This window comes from Rhipicephalus microplus, chromosome 8, assembly GCF_043290135.1.
Source record: "Rhipicephalus microplus isolate Deutch F79 chromosome 8, USDA_Rmic, whole genome shotgun sequence".
NCBI classification, from domain to species: domain Eukaryota; kingdom Metazoa; phylum Arthropoda; class Arachnida; order Ixodida; family Ixodidae; genus Rhipicephalus; species Rhipicephalus microplus.
Window position 1 is genome coordinate 44,169,126 of NC_134707.1, and position 22,963 is coordinate 44,192,088.

The 22,963-nt window shown below is 42.6% G+C and overlaps 1 protein-coding gene across 2 annotated transcripts in view; it reads left to right on the forward strand.

The window, feature by feature from the left end:
- Nucleotides 1-14,018: 14,018 nt before the first annotated feature.
- The window catches only part of LOC142768980 (uncharacterized), a 112,919-nt gene continuing 103,974 nt past the window's right edge, over nt 14,019-22,963 (forward strand). The window contains exons 1-4 of one of the 2 annotated variants that reach the window (XM_075871655.1): nt 14,020-14,051; nt 16,436-16,642; nt 21,231-21,284; nt 22,289-22,435. In XM_075871655.1, the coding sequence (XP_075727770.1) occupies nt 16,439-16,642; nt 21,231-21,284; nt 22,289-22,387 (357 nt within the window). In that variant the 5' untranslated portion in view covers nt 14,020-14,051; nt 16,436-16,438 and the 3' untranslated portion in view covers nt 22,388-22,435. Of the gene's footprint in view, nt 14,052-16,435; nt 16,643-21,230; nt 21,285-22,288; nt 22,436-22,963 lie in introns of those variants that run through there. The other variant, XM_075871653.1, reaches the window with a different exon arrangement.

Sequence of the window (22,963 nt, forward strand, 5' to 3'; positions counted from 1 at the left end):
TGCGCAAGAACTGGGTCATTGAAACCTCCGGCACTTTTTAAAAGCTTGATTTTATTCATCTATAAGCTGCGGAGCATGGAGGATTACGAAAGCTCCTGGCCGCCTAATTATTCCTTGTCGTCCGCCGCAGAACAAAAACTCACAGCATATTAACGGAGTGCTTGAAGATTGTGGGGCGAAGCGTCTCCGTCCGTGCATGCGTCCGTCTGTGCGTCCATCCATGCGTCCATCTCTGCATTCGTCTGGGCGTCCGTCCATGTGTCCACTCATCCGTCCATCCATCCGTGCGTCCGTCCATGCATCTGTCAACCTGTCTGTCATTCTATCTGTCGGTCTGTCCATCTAGTGAACACTCCAAGTACCTCCATCTCGCATCTTTTCATCGTATAATGACCATATAAGAGCACCGACCTTCAGCAGACATTTCAAGGAGTAAATGAGAGGTTGCACTAGCGCACTTTCTTACAGCCCACGCTTTGTGTCTACTTTCCACCTTTCACCGCTTATGGGTAGTTTATGGCTATATATTATTTCTCTATATTCATGGCACTGCGCCCCAACCCTCGCTAAACCTTGCTAAAACCAAGAAGGTTACGCCCAGCGAGTTTTGCGTGGCAACCATTTCTTGTCAGATGGTGCTAAAAGTGCGCCCATCTGATACTATTTTTTTAGTAAGCATGAAATTCAGGCCAATTTTATTGAACATTGAGTAAACAGTACTCGTCCCTGTAAGTTGTTTCTTCAGAAACAACTATCGTTTTACTCATGATTAACGTGCGAGGGTTTCCTCCTTTATTGAAAAGGGTGTGCGTGTACCGATCCTCTTGTCCAGCCCTTGAGATGGCTACCTACTACTAAGACTACTACTACTACTACTGCCGCTGCTGCTGCTACGCACATCGTGGGTGTACGACCCACGACATAGGCAGCGTGACATCCAAAACAATTGCACAAAGTTCCTTACACGTATAGGCAGTGGGTACCCCGCTTTTTCGAAGAATGACAAAGCAAACCACAGTGAATGCCTTTTTTCATTTATTGCTCCTTCAGTAGGAACTCATTCATCCCTATTTTGTGCCCGTAAAAAATCAGTATTTCTGGTAATATTCTTTTGGCTATTATTGAAGTATATATATTTCTTTATGTTAAGCTGCCCGATTCTCGGCCAATCCTCCATGGTGGGTGTGAGCCACAAGTTTAAGGTCTACATTGAATACTGACTTAGTGTGTGCCCTGCAAGTGTGATTGCAGCAGCTACTCAAAGATTGTTAAAAAAAGGCCTCTCAAATACCGCTTTTCCAGCTTTCGCTGTGACAGCGCTGCTTGTTTTAGGCAGGCTTACATTTTTTTTTCGTTTTGTAAAGAGTTTTCCTTTACTGCTGCAAACTGTTATATTATATTACTCATCGTAATGCGATTACAAACCTGATATGAAGCCTGAATAGGGTCAGTTTGCAACGCACTTCAAAGCACCGGTGTAGCTCAGTGGCAGAGCTCTGGGCTACCGCGCAGAATAATTGGTTCAATTCCTTTTATCCTCTAGGTAATGTTTCTTAGTGTTTTTTTTCCTATTTCGCTCGACAATAGTACGAACATCGGTGGTGGTGGCGGCACTGGACATTTGCGTCGCCTTCATCAGACCTTGTGTTCTTTTAACATTTTTCTGTGTAAAGTTTCGAGGGAGAAGGACACTGGTCTGGTGCGTCCTCCCTGGAATCACCGCGGTTACTTCTCTTCTTGGGTATAAGTTCATCGAACAACGCGTCTCAACATTAATGGCCAGATTTTCTTTTCTTCACCTTCATTACTACGTGACCTTTCGCGGAAGTGCTGGTTGCCTTCAGAAAACAATGCTGGATGCCTCCAAGAAACTCTCATTAAAAGCACAGGCCAAGAATACACAAAGGGCATTATGAATCGTCTAGCTAACAGCACCTCTAGGTTTCAGGTTACTGAAGCTGAAACAACCATTTTTACACGCTTTCATCTTGCCCAGTTCATTTATTTATTCTTTTGCTACCTACTTGTGTCTCGATTTTTTTTTCCTATAAAACGATGAGACTTTGCACATAACCAACGAATAGACAGTCACCCAAAAAATTATGTGATTAGAGCTCCTTAATGCTAACTTGTTGAATAAATGGGGGAAAATTCTTCGGTAACAGAGTTTCAGATTGGATTGTTATGACGCCAAAACGTGGTTACGCAACGAAAGAAAGGCTCGCTCTATTAGATACCATTTAGACCTGATTACGTATCTTTCCAGTTAAGTATGACGAACTACACATAAATATCTCGGACGTAGCGTGAAGGTAAGCATGACAATTTATAGTATTAGCTTTTAGTTTAATGTAAAAAGGTCAGAATTCTCACTCATGAAATTATTAGCAATACTGTAAGGGCAGTTATATCAGTGGAATTATCACTTAATCAGCTGGTAGCACCGACATGGTCGCTGGGGAACAAGCGCTGTCTTTTTCTTTTTTTCATTGTGATGCACTTGTACCTCGGCGTAAAGCGTATGACATGTGTAACGTTTCCCAAAATCATCGCCTGAAATAACAGGTACCCGACACAAAGGTTGGGTGAATCTGTACGCACACTTCTATAGCCCGGCCTTCATTATTTCTCGGAAAAGAGAGAGAGAAATAGAGAATATAAGAAGAAAACTAGGGAAAAAAACGCTCTCTAAAAAAAATATTTTACACCGTGGTTTCAGATTCCGCGTGCCTTCGATCCAAAAGCAAATGGTCGTAAACTCCGGGTTATCTACAACCTTTTTAGTGCATGAAAATAATAGAAGCAAATATCGTCACATATTCCAATACTATTTGTCGTTTAGGCATTATTCTTAAATGCACACACGTGTCAAACAGAGTTTCACACAGTCCGACACATCTTTGATGTCCGGTGAAAACGCACAAGCGTCTCAAAGTCCAAGCCCTCCCCGAACAGGGTCGGATGTATCGAACAAGACTACGCACATTGATTTGTTCTTCTCGAAAAAGATATATTTGTCGAGCAATAGGGCTCAGCATGCCTGTAAAGCATGTGGCGCCACTCCATAATGAATAAATTGCTAATAACATTATAAAATCATGTGGCACTGGGTATTTGATGCTTCTTTCGACATCCTACTGACGCATATTATCGCCTTGTATTAGAGAGTAGGAAGGTGGTGGAAAAAGAAAGTGTGCGTGAGAAGAAGAGCTGTGATGGTGGAGAGAAAGTGAGAATAAAGCATAGCCTAGAAGCACTGAGAAAGAGAAAAATAAAAAATGGGGGCAGAAACATCTCGAAACACGCGTTGGTTGACAGGGAGTAGTGGCGACCGGCGCTTTTCAACTACGTAGGCAAATTTCCATTGTACGTTCGCGGAAGTAAGGTGGTAAGCTGCGAAGCTTATTTAAGTTTTTGACTCTTACATTTTTTGCCACATCGAAAATGATTGAGGCCAATAAGCCTAGATTCAGGGGCACTTTAAACAGCCCCGTGGGAGGTCGAAATTGCAGAAGCCCTTCACTTTGGCGTCTCTCAAATTCCTATAGTGATTATGTGATGTTAAACCACAGCAATAACTTATTGCTAATTTTCGTTTTTTATTGATACAAACAGACCATGCACACTAATCTGCTGGGGCGCTTTATGCGCTAAACCTTTATGAATAGCATTGTATAGGACCACTGTCTGCTCAGAAACACAGCTATCTACAGAGTGACGGTACTTCCAGTGAGCATACCTTGTACGCCCTCAAGTCTTGCGTTCAACTTGAGCGGCGCCGAAGCTGTCCGTGACCTGACTGATAATAAACTGTTCCAAACAAGTAAGATTCAATCTGCGCCTTCAGGTGCAGATGTGACGTGTTTAGAGTTCACAATCATGGACGTATTTACGGGCAAATTTTTATTGTATTTTTGTAACTGTGCAGCGTGCAGGAGGAAAACTGGTGATCCTCGGATGCATTGTCTACCAGGGAGTTGAGGTATGTTCAATACGTCGCACTGGTGCACATTTTGGCTCGTTCTTTAGCATGCTTCACTAACAGGAATAAATTGTTCACGTTATCGGTGATGACTGATAAGCAAATGAATAGGATTAATTTCGTTTCTCTATTAATAACTATTTAAAATTATTTGGCCGAATTATTCTGTCATATGTACGCCTGGGGCTTTTCAAAATGCCATACTACGAAGCACTCATTAGCATTTCATTAAGGCACTCGTTATGTAACATGCCTCATTCAGTGTTCACTATTCGAAGCACAGGGCAAGAAGTTGTAAATACAAACTACATTTTAAACGTAGATGAATATAAGGCCCCTCGACAAAGAGATAATAGGGCTACCTTCGGTGCCATGTGTGGTACCGAAAAGATAATGTGAACTACGTTACCCGGATAACTAGCGCACAGTGGCTGCCACCACGATTTTCTTTCGCTATATAGACGCTGCGTCATGCGCTTTGTTTATTAAAGATAATGTAGGTTATATAGTAGTTGTTAAATAGCCTGCTTGAATAGCCTGCATGCTCTGTGACAATAATGATATTTTTTCTCCATTCAAATTCAATTTGAACAGTGCCGAATGGTAGCCGAAATGATCTAATAAATAAATATCGAATACAAATATTTTTTCAAGATATAAGGAAAAGAAATATTGAGATATGCTCATGTATTCGAGCAAATAACGTGTTCAGTGACTGCCACAAAAACACTCCACCTTGTCATGCTAAATTACAAACAGTAACACGTGTCCCTGATTCAGGCTCTCTCTCTGGCAAATCACAGTCCTTATGCCAGTGAAAAAAAATAGACACACTCTTGTAATGCTTTGTGTGCCACAAGCTTTTTTTTTTCTAGGAAGCGTTGTCACAATTTTATTTGTGCTAAATACGTAACATTGATTTTCAATTTTTTTGCAGGTACTCGAGAAATGTATCACCACTGTTTTCGCACCCCAAGATGGTGCACCTGAAGGAAGAGTATCCATTACTAGATTTTGGTGCAGAAGAAGTTTTTAAAGGGGCTCGAAGTCTTCAATGCTACGTATGTTAGGTGGAAGTTATGAATACACAATGGATATCTAAAAGGAGTCTCTTTTTGATGGGCCTGAATTTCCTAAACCCGTGTGCACATTCGAATTATGCGCAAGTCTGAGAAATGTTCAACTTTACAGACGAGAATTCTATTATTCTTTTTTCATATGCTGCCCGGCTCTCGGTGGAGTTATCTTCATTTCGAAAAAAAAAACAGGTTGGACCGTCTCTGCCTGTTTTATTTGTCTATGCATCTGGAAATTTTTTCAGGGAAATGACGCAAATTTGGTGCAAGGCATTTTAAGCCGTAGTGGTAACAGTTGTAGAACTTGATGTAATCGCTGATTCAAGCTTGGCAATGCAATCGTTTAAAACAGCATTTTCGTTCGCAGCAGCCGTCATTTTTTCAATCGCATCGCCTAACTGCACTGACAAGGCTATATGACCCTCCTATAATGTCTGTATTGTTGAAATAGCTGCAGGAAAGGGTTCAGGTTTAGACCTGGTCTTGGGCCCTTGGTTCGATTCAACATCAGCCGACAGCATACGGAACATTTTGAAGATGACCACACAAATGCGACATATTGGTGACAAAGATAGTTTGAAAGCATTATACTATTTGGCTGGACACGACACCCCAATGAAACAGTAATTGCTACTTCTAACATAAACAGTGTGATATGTTCATCGTCAATTTTCCTTGACCAACATAGTATGGGCGGGCTGTTTTCTTCCCGACTGGGAGGCAATCAAAGGTAGGCCTAACACTCGGGTAATGTTAGCGCGTATTGTCTCCTTGCTACAGACGTGGCCGGCTCGTTTAATCCCTGATTCCGCCGCATTCGTCACCAGTGCCCGCGAGCTCTTATTCGCGAGCAGAACATAAGGTGCGCCGAGACATGTTATAGATTTGTATTTTTGTAAACAAGTTGACGGTGCCACCTAAGCCAAGGGGAACGACAATTAGAGTTTAAAAGAGCCCATATAAGTGCTTTACTTACACAAAGCATTTCCCACATTTTATTAGGTGTGCAACTTCGTCAGCACGTTCATGCGGCTGTGACGACGAGGATCTATCACCTTTTTCTCGACTGTTCGAAACACGACACACACTGAAGGCGACTCAAGCAGGAACTCTATACGTTGGGTCCTAAGCGGCCGTTTGCGCTGTATAAAATCTAGACCCATGGCCATATAAAACAAACGACAAAGCAAGGAAGGTGCAGCAACGCTTCTTCTAAAAAACGAAGATTTGTGACTACTACTAAGTTGACTATAAATAAAAGTGGGCGTGCTGACTTCGTGTTCGTCTGCAGAAACCTAGATAGACCTTCCTATGATCCGCTGTTGAACCTTCTGAACTAAATACGACCATGTAGCACGCATGTTCAGGGTTACACCTCAATATGCTCGTTTATAAGCCTGTGCAACTCGGTGGTTCATCGAATTGCGAAAAGGTTAGGTTGCAACATCGCATCACGTTTGCGCTGGCTAGCTCCGATTCTGTTACTTAGTGTCAGTAGTGCGTCTTGCAGCGAAATTGTCTTGTAGGTTTCGATTGGCAGGCGGTGCGATCAAATGCTGTAGGAATAATTTAGTTTTAGTTGCTTTAAGCAGCGAATAACAGAAATGCCACTTCCAGCGTCAGAGTCCATTTTTTTTTAGTTTTCTGGAGGAGGACCTACAGTCCACCTCCATTTCGGGCCACAACGATTTCGCTTCTTGTTCTTTCCATGCCTGGTGTTCGTCACTGCGCACCGGAACATGAAGCCAGAAGAGGAGTGTGGATGGATGGATGGATGGATGGATGGATGGATGGTTGGATGGATGGATGGATGGATGGATGGATGGATGGATGGATGGATGGATGGATGGATGGATGGATGGATGAATGGATGGATGGACGGACGGACTGACGGACGTACGGACGTATGTATGTATGTATGTATGTATGTATGTATGTATGTATGTATGTATGTATGTATGTATGTATGTATGTATGTATGTATGTATGTATGTATGTATGTATGTATGTATGTATGTCTCCGGCTGGGCCCTTTAGATCGGGTGTTGGCTCATGCCACCAAGTCATGAAGTAAAGTAATATCATTATGTGTTTAAGGATTGAATTTTACTCACGCCTTGATTGTAGCCATCAATCAGTTAGCCTCCTGATGATTATTTCTACTCGTTTGAAGTATATTTTGTCTCCACTGTCCCTAAACCCCAATGTTTTGAAAACTTCCGCGCCATTCCGGGATCACATGTGCCACCTGAAGATACAGTGCATGCTCCACAATGACGTGACAGGCAGCATTTCGGCAAAGACACATCTCACGCTGGCGATGATCTCCCTTTAGTTGTGGAAAAGGTAGCCAGTGATGTGTCGTGGTTGTTCAAGACGCTGTAAACGAGACACGTTGACTGCGAAACGGTGTAATGACCTTTCGCCCTTTTTGAAGCAACCATTATTTTGGGTAGTCTTGTCGAAGTGGTAGCATAGCGGGTTGGGAGCATGCTGGGTGTCAGTGTGTCTGAAAGCGTGCCGCATGTTGACAAGTGAGCGAGATGGCATCCTCTGTGGCTGTCAACAGAATTGCTTCTGCGGGCATCCCTGGCAAGGACATAGATTAGGAACAACATGGCACGCGGAAGCAGCCTTGCTGATACATTGCCGCCGCTGAGCCACTTCCTTTAAGCAATTCATCAGCCCCGCATCGCCTAATGTCAGGCCAGGCGGCCCTGACATTAGTGGGTGGGCTTGGCAGCTGGGACACAATGCAGTTCGCTTACCCGTTCCTCGCAACAATGCAGGTGTTCCTTGTAACGGTCGCTCGTCCGCTGATGCCCGGCCTGGCAATCACTCCGTTGGACCCATCATCAAACTGCACCTTCCTGCCTGGCAATGGCGAAGCAGGCACTGTCCCGCCCCCCCCCCCCCTCTGCTACCGCTCCGACGCTGTTGCCAGCTCCATGGCTAGACTACTCCTCCCCCACTTCACCTTGGACAGCCCCATTGAAGTCAGCATCACCACTCCGAGCACCTATATATCGCGAATGGTCACCGGCGTCAGCTTGTGGGCTTGGCAGCTGTGACACAATGCAGTTCGCTTACCCGTTCCTCCCAACAATGCAGGTGTTCCTTGTAACTGTCGCTTGCCTGCTGATGCCCGGCCTGGCAATCCCTTCATTGGACCCATCATCAAGCTGCCCCTTCCTGCCTGGCAATGGCGAAGAAGGCACTGTCCCGACCCCATCCGCTACCGCTCCGACGCTGTTGACAGCGCCGTCGCTAGACTACTCCTTCCCCACTTCACCTTGGACAGCCCCATCGAAATCAACATCACCACTACGAGCACCTATATATCGCGAACGGTCATCGGCGTCAGCTTGTAGGCTTGGCAGCTGTGACACAAGGCCGTTCAATTACCCGTTCCCCCCAACAATGCAGGTTAGTAAGCACAGCAGTCTTTACGCAAAAAAATCAAGTGATTACTTTCTAGTCCAGCTGCCGGACCCACGGTGTCTTGTCGCTATCATTGCCGAGTGTTTATATGCCGTTTACTCTGTACTGTTGTTATCTGGTGACGTTGAAACTAACCCTGGTCCGAAAATGAACGAAATTCTCGCAGAACTCGGAAAGATCAGCGCTGGGCAAAACAAACTAATATCCGATTTTGAAGAAGTAAAGCAGCAACTCCTCACAACCGACAAAACATTGTCGGATCCAGGAAAGCGTATGACTGAACTAGAACGCCATTACCAAAATATTTTGCCCATACGAGCTGACATTGCCGCAATTCAAGCCGACACTACCGCAACCACGCACTTGGTTACCGAACTTGAAAAACGGCTGGATGACGCAGAACACCGGTCACGCCGCAACAACTTGATCTTCTATAACCTTCCAGATACTAACGCCAAAGAAACAAATAATGAAACAGAAAAACTTATCATTAACCACTGTCTTGAACACTTGAAAATAAAAATTGACCCGAAAGAAATTGACCGAGTGCATCGCCTCGGCCGCCACACCAATGATCGTTGTCACCCGATAATTGTCAGGTTCACATTCTACAAAACCTAACAAAACACCCTCTCAAATGCCAAAAAGTTGAAAGGAAGAGATTTCAGCATTGGCGATGATTATTCCTTCTCAGTTCGTACTTCCCGCCGTCATCTCGTTGCGTTCGCCAAGCAGAAATCAGGTAAATTTCAGATCCGTTTCAAAACTTTGTAAATGGTTTGCAAACGCTTTATTTTTTACCACCGCACCACTGACAAATCCAAACACGTAATGAACTTTCTTTTTCTGTTATTTTTACTAATGTTCGTAGTCTCATGCCAAAGTGCCAACTCCTGTCGAACGTTGTGGCGTCTTCTAACAGTAATATTTTGGTACTAACAGAAACTTAGCTAACAGATGAAGTTACTGACGCCAAAATGCTCTCGAACTTACACGATTATCAGTTATTCCGCACCGACCGCAAACGCAGCCGGGGCGGGGGTGTGCTAATCTCTGTTGGCCCAGAAATACCCTGTTCTTCTGTCAACATAAAATCTGCGTTTGTAATGTTCTGTTATTCTGTTTTGTACTCTGATAGCAACCGACAAACAACCAATATAGGCTAACGGTCTAGACAGTTTGTAATAATTACTTATGTTAATGAAAGTAAGACTGATTCATTGATTTCAGACACCCTCTTTTTCCGAAGCAAAGACGACACTAAATAAACGTTGAATCTCGCTCAAATTCCGTAGAGATTTTGATTGTCATTGTTTAAACATGAAATCTACAATAAGTAACAATTTTTCCGGCCCTTCTCTGGTATAAAAAAACTATTTACACCCAAATTACGAATTCAGGTAACTCCTTTGACACTTTTTCGGAACCCTTGCAAGTGCTACATTTTTTCAATATAAACATAATATAAAGTGTTTACGTCGCAAAACCACCATAAGGGCTTATTATGAGTGAGGCCAAAGTGTAGGACATAAGGAATTTTAGCTATCTGCTGTTGTTGGTCATGCGTTGACGGCATTTTGTTTTACGTTTGGCTGACCTATCATTAGGCATCAAGGCATGCACCTAATAACTGTGACCCAAAGTTGCCCTGGTTTTAAAGTAAATTATTTTATGACTGACGGAAATAGGTGACTTAGAAGGGTTTATTATTGCTTAGTTAAAGCCCACAGATGCGAATATTTTTGCAAAGAAATAACGAAGAAAGGGTTGAAGTGAGCTTAAATGATTGTTTATTTGCGCAAAATAGCCGCATCTGCTGCTTCTAAATGAACCCAAACCGAATATCCCAACAACGTGTAATTGCTTAATAATACTTTTAGTACACTAACGTAAATGAGACGCAATAGACGATGAAACACATAAAGTACAAGGAATAACGTTTTATAGTAAATATTATGTGTGCCAGACAAAATTGTATGGGCGAAAAAATAACTGCCCTTTCGAGGAGACCACACCTTCTCATAGCGCTTCTGCTGCTTTACCATTGAGCTCAGACGGTGGCGTCATCTTATCTGTTTCATCCGGTGCACGTGCATAGGTCGACGCACAAGAGTGTGGGTGGGAAAGGGGAAAGGGCGCAGCCGCTTCTTATTTTCACTTTAGTGGGGGGGATGCATAGTCATCCCCATACACTATATTGTTGGCAGAATTGACGACTGCGAAGACCGAGAGTTTACTGAAACTTGAGAGTTTTTTTGATAGGTGCTAATTTAAAAGCATCTTTGAAAATGCAAATAACAAAAGGGTGAACAAAGCGAAGCTAACTGATTGCAACCTGACTATTCCGAAAATTCTTACCCTCATCGGATAGCACGTTACGTGGTAAACTCACCATGATGTCCCAAATAAATAAATGCTGAAATCTTCATAGGTTTTATTGTTGCGGCCATGACAATGTCTGTAGAGTATGTGTGCCTCTTAGAAATTGCGATTGATGCCACAGTCGGTGCGCTCCTATTGAAGCAGCAATGACATGTGAAGGAGCAGAACATTAAGCAGAAGGCTAAAACTGGAAATAAACTGATAATTTATTTTAAGGAACATGGCTGACACTTATTCTGAACAGGCGCGTATTTTGCGCAGATACTTTCATTGTCCAGCCCGGGAAATCTACGAAGCGTTCCTAGTTCATTTTATGGGGCCATCGTGTTTCAGTGCATAAACCTTACTAGGATAATATTTATCCTCGCATTTGAACATTATATTTCGGACGCATGCGCAGGGCGTCTCCCTTTTTCGTGTTTTGTAGCGCAAAAAAGTTCACCAGTACTTTCCGTCCGTTCTTTTTTGTGCTTGCCGATGGAGGTTTCGCAATCGCTTTGACCGCTCAATAATTTGTTTCTTCTTTAAACAGATGATTGAGAAATGTATCACTGTAGTTGTGCTGCCTCCGGTTTACCGACTTCGACTGAGAAGGAGGGTCACTAAATTATGGTGCCGACCAGTGCCATAGCCGAAAATGTTTTACTGCGAGGGGGGAGGGCAACGTGGAGAACATCCCAGCAGCAGCTGGAACTCTTTCCGTCATTAATATGTTCATTCGGCTATCTTGACATGTAATAGTGTAAAAAAAAATTCAACCTGGTCCTGATTTACTCAGTATGTTCACGTGCCCACCTAAGTGGTCTAGTAGTCAAGATGTTCGACTGCTGACCCGCAGAGCTGCTGTGCATTCACAAAATGCTCCACCTTTCACACGACTCCACACCAACAAAACATATTTGAGCACGCATGTTGGTTGATAAACCCATGTGCTCAATCACAGTTGTTATCAATTGTTAAAGGGCCTCTTTAATGATTGTATGGTGCTCCCATGCACACAGCGTTGTGGCTAAATGGAATAGTGTACAAGCGTCGCACTTTATTCGTAGTAGTAGATGGGTAAAGACAGAAATAATAACGCGAGAAAATTTTCAATTAATTACGCCTAACACAGTGATGGGCAGAATCAGAAATTATATGCGTAGCACAGACACTTCGTATGATGTGTGGGTTCGACGACAAATGTCATTAGGTGGCATCTCGGTATGCATTCAAAGAAAAGTATAGGTATCAGCTGTTCACATCATGAAATAGTTTAAGGCACTAAGGCACTGTTATCAAATACTGCTTCTTCCGGTCGTTTTTCTCTTGGTAGTCTCGCAAACAGCACCCCGAAATACTGTCGAGTTGGTTAACTTATTATTGCCGTCAGCAGTCAATGACGACTACCACACCTTGATCAGTCGCTGCTTTTTATTCTTCACCATAGGGGCATTCAAACAAGACTCTTGTTGAGCCAGCAAACGCTGGGTGCGGCGGTGACAGACAGCGTCTTGACGATACGAACGCAATGAGCGCCAAAATTTCGGCGAACTTCCGACCGGATAGTCGATGACTCTTTGAGGTCCCGCACCGGGCATGGAATGCTGTTCATTGATGGTGGAGCTGTGCGTCTTATCTCACGGTTTTAGAAGCCAGATTCTATGATATATAAATTCATTTTCACTTCTTGAAAATTACTTTCAAGGAACAATAAATAGGTGGGTGCACATAGAAAAAACCTGAAGTCACGTCTTATTTCATTAAGTCGCTAATAAGCGGTGACAAATTTTAAGACACAGGCCATGGCTGTGGCGTCTTTTGAAATACCATTTCAATTTCTTGCTGCAGAAAAAAGTGAACAAAGACAAAACGTGCAAGGAGATGGTGTATATGGCTTTTCGAGGAAGCTTTGAAACAGCCTTGTGAAAAAGACTCACAATTGCAGTACGGCAGTGCCATGCTTGTAACCAGCTTCATAATTTGGTATTCGTGCCAATCTACTAATCTTGTATAAATTCTTCGAATGAGTAGATCTTTCAGCTCGATTTCCAAGTGACTCATGGTTGAATTTAGTTCATAAAATATATTTGATGCGGGTCAAAATTGGTGGATGTGAATTTTCAGTTTCGTCCTGATGAAAAATTGAAGAGCAATAGTTTTGCGTTTTGAGAAACATAATGCAATTGACGTAATAAAGACACAATCGTGGTGTTGGCTAGTGGAGAGATATCATGCCAGGGATGTGCGCTGCCGAGGTTAAATAAATTCAAAGGGTGAGATAGGTAGAAGAAGGAACATGTTCAACTTCCACGGCAGAATTTTGGTATAACGAAGTGTGTACTTGTTCACGGCACTGAAAGCAGAGAGATACAGTATTTAGAGCTCAGTTACATTCCTTAAATGTTGCATCACTCTTGGTGTAAGCTTTTGCAAATTGAACGCTTGAGATTTCTCGAAAAAAAATTCACAAAAACATTTGCAATCATTTTGATAGATGTAGATTTTAGAGAAGACATAAATTGTTAGGTAATCATTGCAAGTGACTAGCAGCAGATCATTTATTTTTGGCAAAAGCTGTAAAGAGTTTTGTTTTAGGAATAGTTTGCTCGATGTTAAGATGCTGTCATTTAGATGTAACGAATCACGTTTTAGTAGCAGATGCCCTTCAAGTATTTTGACAAATGCTTTTGCGAAATAGTAGAACATGGCCCCGCCAGTCTCTCAGAATCAAAGTTACATGCAGGTAGTGAACAACATAGCTAGTTCTACCACAGCTGGTTTTTTCGAAATAGTACTGTAGCAGATAAGCGGTGCCTCAGCAACGACGCGTGCCACATGTTGAAAAGTCTACGAGATCACGTGTGTGGTTGAGGTGCTTCCTCTCGACGAAAATAATTCAGCAGTTCAGTTCTGGTGCAGGCACTGACGGTTGACATCACGGCGTTCAACATTGGCCTGGTTGATCGCTTAGCCAATGCCGGGTAGCTGCGGCACAGCAACCTATAAGATATGTCGAAATTGCGCACAGTACACATTACCAGACGCAGATGCGATACTTGTATATCTTCGGGCAGCAATCAATTTAGCTATTCTTGTACTTCCGTTCCGAGACACGTCTATAAAAATACACTGAAAACATATTGTCGAACTACGCTAAGCTGTTCGAAAGAGCCGATCTACACTGAGTGGTATGTAGCACGTTTCCTACAACAGCGCTAAACCGAGGTAACTAAACAAGTGCGCTTAAGATTTTGTCCAAAACCTCAAATAATTAGTGCAGAAACTCAGAACTTGACTCAGGAACATGACTCAAGTATGGTTCAATACCACCGTTTGCCTCCAATTTCTGGAAAGCAGTTTTTAGCTTTGCTATTGATTGCAATTCGAGAATACACTCGATAATGCATCAAAGAACAATGTTGTCACTTTAGAGTGTAAAATGCAAGCACAGTTGATTTCGAAGACTTACATGCTAATCTGTATTGTTTCCGTCATTGTTCTGCCCGCAGTGCACACACGTATGCCCCCACTTGTCAGATAGAATTGCGCATACCCTTGAGTGTGTGCGCACACTACTCAACTCCGCAAAGTATTTTTCTTAAGGCACTTTAAAAATGAATAAAGGTTAATAGAGACGATACCAAAGAATGAGGCAATACTTTATTACCTATACCGGCATATTTCTTTCTAATTGTAAGCGAATACTTCTGCGTTACTTAGAATACAACGGGTACGGTAAAAATGATTGTACTATATAACTTTTCTAATTTAATAAATAATTAGTTTCCATACGACTATAATAATACATATGCTCTGTTCTTATATTGCCATGGATAATAAAATATTGAAATCGAAAACGTTGGTGGACTAGCTGGCTCTCCAGGAGAGGAAAATTACAAGCTTGTCTACATCTGCATGTTTGTGAAACAACTCAGTTAGCCAAGCCATTGAAACAGACTACAATATTGTTTGTCATTATCATTGCGACTGAAAACTGCAGGTTTGTATGTTGCACTTAGGAAAACAAGGGCACAATACGTGCTGCAAACATACATTCTTCGCCCTAAGTAGATGCTTCTTCGTGTGATGTAAAATGCTCTGACAAAATGTTTCTAGTGTAAGCATAAGCGCTGATGGAACCAGACCTCTACATCCTTAACCGTCAAATGCGGAACAAGTGCTGCATCCATTTTTGAAGAACTCTAAACGTCCTGTCCAGTGGAGCAGATGGGTGCCTTCTGGGAACAGAAACGAATTCAACCACATTACCAGATTGTTCTCGCCCACAAACTAACTGCGTATTGTATGCGGTGTTCCTAAATAGTCTTGTAGCTCTCACAAAAGGCAGCCTCAAGACGATGTCCCAACCGAACACAGTCGAAATTAAGTTTTATTTTAGGAACAAGAGTCGGCACCCGTACACAATGAACGCCGTGGCTTTACTCAGTCAAACTCCGTTTAAAGTTTGCCTTCTGTCATCACGTCCCTTATCTAAACTGTGCATCTCTTAAGCACTGTGCAATAACGTAACAACATAAGGCTTCCAACTCGCCCAAGCAAATACCCTTATATTTCACGTGCCTAAGCCAGTTTTTTTTTTGCTCCTATTCCTATTCCTACTAGTCTACCGCCTAAGTTCGGATCTGTGCCACCGACTTCGACATACTACGCATGGTCGGCCATGCTCGCAAGTTTATCACTTGAGAGGAGTTTCGCACCTCTCGTTCTCTCAACGCAAAATCTGTAATCAAGCTGTCGAAAACACAAAGCTCAATCAGCTGACACGGCCACGTTTGAGAAATATTTCAATTGCTAACTAGAAGAGACATAGTAGGGGCTTGTAGAAGGAACAACTTCGACAGTTCATGTTCGCCCTATGTTTACTTGTATTTACTTGTTCGTCCTTACTTTTTCATCCTTGGGCATCCTTTGTTTTTGAGGAGCATGCAGCAAATAATAGCTGCTTCTATTTTGCCTATGCCATTACATTTTTGGTTACCGAATTCACTTATTCGTACTTCTGATTGATCTGTGACTGTTTTAGTGGAAGCATTTTCGATGATGAGCTAACGCAACTGATGTAAACAACAAGAGGTGCCAAAAGACTGGCGTTTAGCTGCTTACGGCTTCTTGTGTACGGCCTCATAAGGCAGGTGTCGATGACAATACTTTCGATGCATATACTTGAGATCCACCAAGAGAACAGTGCACTATGTTTAGAATGCAGTCACTAAGCAGAACACAAGGGATTCTTGAAACAATCGCCTGGTGCAGGCATATGAGATCAAGATAATAAGTAGGATTGGATAAAACTCAAGCAGGCAACTGTTACAATAACGTGATGCATAAACATGGTGTGTAAGATAAGAGGGAGGACGAGGCGTGGCAGTTTTACTTGAAAATCATGGGAACTAGAAGGTAACATTGGCATTTCGGGAGGCATTTTCTTAGGTTGGGGGCACTTGCTGTGGATGTCGCGGTGTGTCTCCGCTAAAGTACCATCTATAAAGAGACGCACCCATCAGGATGCAGAAACCTGATTCTTATGGCAACTGTGGGTTTCTCATACCAGGATATGGCTACAGCTGAAACTTCAGTGCTGCTCATCACATTGATGCTGAGCTTTATCAGAGGAAGCTTCGAAGTCGGTCGGTGGATAGAAGACAGAGATCCAAACAGATTTGAGAATCAAGCCCTAGCACGGTACGTCTATGAGCACATGAGGCCTCGACAAAGTACAGCAGGAATGCGGGTTCTTGTAACACAAGCTAGGACAAAGGTATGTGGCCAAAAAGTGAACCCCTTTCTTTTGCTATTGTGGCACGAATGACTACGAAGTTGCTTTCTTTACACCAACCCGCTTGGTACCCATTAAGCCATTAATTTGGAAACTTTTGGTGCAGTGCAAAGCGTCAGCCATGCCACTGTTCGTTATCCTTCGTAAAAGCGTGGTGCTCCGTACATACACGTAAGTCGTTAAGGACACTTTGTGGATGCTGTGATGACGACGTTGAAGAATTACACCAGAATTACACCAGAGGTCAAGCACAAAAACTTCCGAAATAATCTGTAGTCTTTACATTATATAACCTCCGTTATTCTAAACCTGCATACTATTTTATAAAAACGCTCAAGTTTCTGCCGAGAAATAGGTGAACAGGAACACGAACAAGGCTTTCTAAAGCGAAAGCTGTAATGAGATCACAACAGAAGACGCGTGCGCACCATAGTTGTATGCAACCGCCGGTGTCAGTAACCACTATCGCATGAAATAGGAATAGTATTAGGTTATTCGAATTTTGGCCCCGTGCGTGCCAGCTCAGTATTCTAGCACTGAGCCATGCCGATGCTCGGAGCTCCTTTTAAACTGGCTGGAAGGGAATCGCATTACAAAAGTAATAAAGCAATCTAGAACAACAAAGGGGCAACCAGGTGTATAATATTACGAATTGCGCAAGAAGTGGGCCATAGAAACCTCTGGCCCTTTACAAAAGCTTGATCTTGTTATCTATAAGCTGCGGAGCATACTCACTCTGGAGCATTACGAAAGCTACTGGCCGCCTAATTATTCCTTACCGTCCGCCACAGAACGAAAAATCACATCATATTCACGGAGTGCATGATGATGAGTGGGGCGAAGCGTCCATGCGTCCGTGCATGCGTTCGTCTGTGGGTCCATATATGCGTCCATCCCAGCGTTTGTACAGGCGTCTGTCCATGCGTCCATCTATCCATGCGTCCACCCTTCTATCCATTCATCCGTGCGTTCGTCCATGTATCTGTCTATCTGTCTGTCCATCCATCTAGTAAACACTCCAAGTACCTCCATCTCGCATCTTTTCATCGTATATTGACCATAATAGAGTACCGACCTCCATCGGACATTTCAAGGAATAAATGAGAGGTAGCACTTGCGCACTTTCGTACAGCCCGCGCTTCGTGTCTACTTGCTACCTTTCACCGCCTATAGTTCATGGCTATATACTAGTTCCCTATATTCATGACACTGTGGCCCAAAACTCGCTAAACCTTGCTAAAACCAAGGAGGTTACGCCCAGCGAGTTTAGCGTGGCAACCATTTCTGGTCAGATAGTGCTAAAAGTGCATCCTTCTGATACACCTTCCTTTTGTAAGGATCGAATTCAGGCCAAGTTTATTGAAGATCAAGTGAACAGTACTCGTCTCTGTAAGTCATTTCATCAGAAACAACTATCCTATCATTCATGATTAACTTGCGTGGGGTTCCTCCTCAATTCAAAAGAATGCGCACGTGCTGCTCCTCTTGTCCGGCCGTAAAGGTGGCTACATCTACGGCTGGACTACTACTACTACTACTATTTCTGCTCTTACATCGTTGGCGCACGACCCACGGCATAGGCAGCTTCACCCTTAAAACAAGTGCACAGAGTTCCTTACACGTATACGCAGCGAGTACCCCGCTTTTTCGAAGAATGACAAAGGAAGACACAATGAATGCCTTCTTTCCTTTATTGCACCTTCAGTCGTAACTCATTCGTTCATATCTTTTGCTAAAATAATTTACAAAATTCATTATTTCTGTTAATATTCATTTGGCTAATATAGATATACATATATATTTGTTTATGTTAAGCTGCCCGATTCTAGGCCAATCCTCCATGGTTGGTGTGAGCCACAAGTTTAGGATCTATACCTATATTTATCACTGACGTAGTGGGTACCCTGCCAGAGTGTTTGCAGCAGCTACCCAAATAGTGTTAAAAAAAGGCTCTCAAATACCACTTTTCCAGCTTTCGCTGTGACAGCGCTGCTTGTTTTAGACAGGCCTGCTGTTTTTTTGTTTTGTAAAGAGTTTTATTTTATTGTTGCAAACTGTTATATTACTCATGGTAATGCAATTCCATACCTGATATGAAGCCTGAATAGGGTCACTTTGCAACGCACTTCAAAGCACCGGAGTAGCTCAGTGGCAGAGCTCTGGGCTACCGTGCAGAAGACTTGGTTCAATTCCCTTTTTGCTCTAGGTAGTTTTTATTAGTTTTTTTTCTATTTCGCTCGACAGTAGTACGAACATCGGTGGTGGTGGCGGCAGAGAACATTTGCGTCGCTTTAATCGGCCCTTGTGTTATTTTACCATTTTTCTGTAAAACGTTTCGGGAAAGAAGGGCACTGGTCTGGTGCGTCCTCCCTAGATTCGCCGCGGTTACTTCTTTTACTGGGTATAAGTTCACCGAACAACGCGTCTCATCGTTAATGGCTAGACGTTCTTTTCTTCGTTTTCATTACCACGTGACCTCTCATTGAAGTGCTGGTTGCCTTCAAAAAACAAGGATGGATGCCTCCGAGAAGCTGTCATTCGAAGCACAAAAGGCATTACGAATCGTATAGCTAGCAGCATCCATAGGTTGCAGGTTATTGTAGCTGAAACAACAATTTTTACACGCTTCCATCTTGCCCAGGTCATTTATATATTCTTTTGCTACTTACTTTTGTCTCGTTTTTTTTTGTATAAAACTGTGAGACTTTGCTCATAACCAACGAAGTGGACAGCCACCCATAAAATTATGTATTCGAGCTCTTTAACGCTATCATGTTCAATAAATGGAGGAAAACTCTGCGGTAACAGAGTTTATGATTGAGTTGTTATGACGCCAAAACGTGGTTACGCAACGAAAGAAAGGCTGGCTTCATTATGTACCATTTAGACCTGATTAGGTATCCTTCCAGTTGTGTTGGACGAATTACACACGAATATCTCGGACGTAGTGTGAAGGGAAGCATGACTTTTTTATTGTATCAGCATTAAGTCTGATGTAAAAGAGGTCAGAATTCTCACTCAAGATAATATTAGCAGTTTTCTATGGGGAATGCTATCAGTGTAATTATCACTCAATCAGCTGGTAGCGCCGACATGGTCACTGGCGAACAAACGCTGTTTTTTTTTGTTTTTACTGTGATGCACTGGTACCTCGGCGTAAAGCGTATGACATGTGTAACATTTCCCAAAATCATCGCCTGCAATATTAGGTACCTGACACAAAGATTGGGTGAATCCGTACACACAACCCCATTTCCCGGCCTGCATTATTTCTAGAAAAAGGGGGAGAGAATTATAGAACGTAAGAAGAGAACTAGGGGAAAAACGCTCACACAAAAAAATATCTCACGAGGTGGTTTCAAAATCCGGGTGCCTTCGATCAAAAAGCAAACGGTCGTAAACTCCGGGGTTTTGTAATGCTTGAAAATTATAAAATCAAATATGGTCATTTATTCCAATACAATTTCTCGTTAAGGCATTATGCTTTGATGCACACATGTGCAGCAGAATTTCACACAGTCCAACACATATTTAAAGTCCGGGGAAAACACACAAGCGTCCAAAAGTCCAAGCCACCCCCGAACAGGGTGGAAAGTCTCAAACAACACTACGCACATTGATTTCTTCTTCTCGAAAAAGATATATTTGTCGAGCAATGGGGCTCAGCATGCCTGTAAAGCATGTGGCGCCACTCCATAATCAATAAATACCAAATAACACAATAAAATCGTGCGGTGCTGTGTGTTTGATGCTTGTTTCAACACCCTACTAAAGCATATTATTGCCTTGTATAGTTTATGAAAAAGGAAGGCGCATGGTGGAAAAGGAAAGTGTGTGAGAGGAAAAGAGCTGTGATGCTGAAGAGGAAGGGAGAATAAGGCATAGCCTAGAAGCACTGAGAAAGAGAAATGAAAACCGGGGCGAAAGCATTTCTAAGCACGCGTCGGTTGATAGGGAGTAGTGGCGACCGGTGCATTCAAACTAAGTAGGCAAATTGCGAGTGTAATTCTAGGAAGAAATGTGATAAGCTGCGAAGCTCATTTAAATTTTCGCCTCTTGCATTTTTTTTCCTACATTGAAAATGATCTAGGCCCATGTGCGTAAATTCAGAGTCACTTTAAAGAATCCCATGGAAGGTCGAAATTGCAGATGTTCTTCACTTTGGCGTTTCTCAAACTAATATTGTGATTTCGTGAGGTTAAACCACAACAAACGTTTTTTGCTCATTTCCGCTTTTTATTGATACGAAGAGAGCATGCACCTGATCTGCTGGGCGCTTTCCGCATTCAAAGTATTAGAAGCGCCTTGCATAGCGACCACTGACCTTTCAGAAACGCAGCTATTTACAGAGTGACGCTACTTCGATTGAGCATATCTTATACGCCCTCAACAGCCTCGTGTTCTACTTGAGCGGCGCTAAAGCTGTCCGTGACCTGATTGATACTGAACGGATCAAAACAAGTGAGATTCAATTCGCGCCCTCTGGTGCAGGTGTGACGTGTTTACAGTTTACAACATTTCGTGGACATATTTATGGGTTCATTATTCTTGCGTTTTTGTAACTCTGCAGCATGAAGGAGGAAAAATTGTGAACCTCGGATTCATTGTCTACCAGGGAGTTGAGGTATGTTCAATACGTCGCATTGGTGCACATTTTTGCTCGTTCTTCAGCATGGTTCACGAATAGGAAAGAATTGTACACATTATCGGGGATGACTGATAAGCAAATGAATAGGATTTATCTTATTTCTCTATTGTTACCATTTTAAATTACTTGGCTCAATTATTCTCTAATTTTTCGCCTGGGGCTTTTGAAAATGTAATACTACGAAGAACGCATTAGTATTTCAATAAAGTACTCATTATGTAACATTCCACATTTAGCGGTCACTATTAGAAGCACACGGTAAAACGTTAAAATACTCATTATGTAACATTCCACATTTAGCGGTCACTATTAAAAGCACACGGTAAAACGTTGTAGAGACAAGCTACACTTTAAACGTAGATGAATATAAGTCCCCTCGGCAAAGAAAAAATACGACTGCCATCGGTGTCATGTGAGGTACCGAAAAGATCATGTGAACTACGTTACCCGGCTAACTAGCGCACAGTGGCAGCCACCACGATTTTCTTCTCCTGTATAGATGCTGCGTCATGCGCTTTGTTTATTAGTAATAATGTCGGTTATATAATAGTTGTTATAAAAAATAGCCTGCACATAAAAACGGCTCCGTAAAAATAATGAATTTTTTTCACCATTTTAATTCAATTTCAACAGTGCCGAATGGGAGCTGAAATGATCGAATAATGAGGTAAATATTGCATACAAAATATTTTGTCAAGATAAAAAGCAACGAAAAACTGATATACGCTCATGTATTCGAGCAAATAACGTGTTGAGTGACTGCCACAAAAGCACTCCACCTTGTCATGCTAAAACACAAACAATAACACGTGGCCCTGATTCAGGCTCTCTCGCTGGCAAGTCACGGTGCTTATGCCAGTAAAAAAAATGGACAAACTCCATTAAAGCATTGTGTGCCACAAGATTTTTATTTTCTAGGGAGTACCGTCACAATTTTATTTGAGCTAAATACTTAACATTCATTTTCAATTTTTTTTCAGATGCTCGAGAAATGTATCACCACTGTTTTCACACCTCAAGGTGGTGTACCTGAAGGAAGATTATCCATTACTAAATTTTGGTGCAGAAGAAGTTTTTAAAAGGAGCTCGAAGTCTTCAATACTACGTATCTTAGGTGGAAGTTATGAATAGACAATTGGTATCTAAAACGAGTCTCCTTTTGATGTGTCTGAAATTTACAAACCCGTGTACACATTAGAATTATGCGCAAGTCAGAGAAATGTTCAACCTTTCAGACGAGAAATCTGATTTTCTTTTTTCGTATGCTGCCCGGCCCTTGTTGGAGTTATGTAGTGCCATCATCATCATAACTATTTTTTGATCACTGCGCCGCGCCTCTCGCGCAGCTGATGCTAGCTCGAGCTATTCGAGGATTAGAACAAGCTACCACACTGGGCGTATTGGACGTGGACACACCCCACGGCTCCGCTTCAGGCGTGGAATAAAGTGGTGAGATCGGCACGGCCCCGTCGTCCGCCTTCGACGCCATCTCACGTCTCTCTCTCTAATCTCGTCGCTAAAGCGGTGACTTGTCATATGTTAAACTGGTGTTTTAGGATGAATGTTTGGATTTTATTTTTTATATCAGAGCTCTTTCAAGTTTTATACTTCTCTGAACCCTTATATGCCCAGTATCCTAAATGAAGGACGCTGAA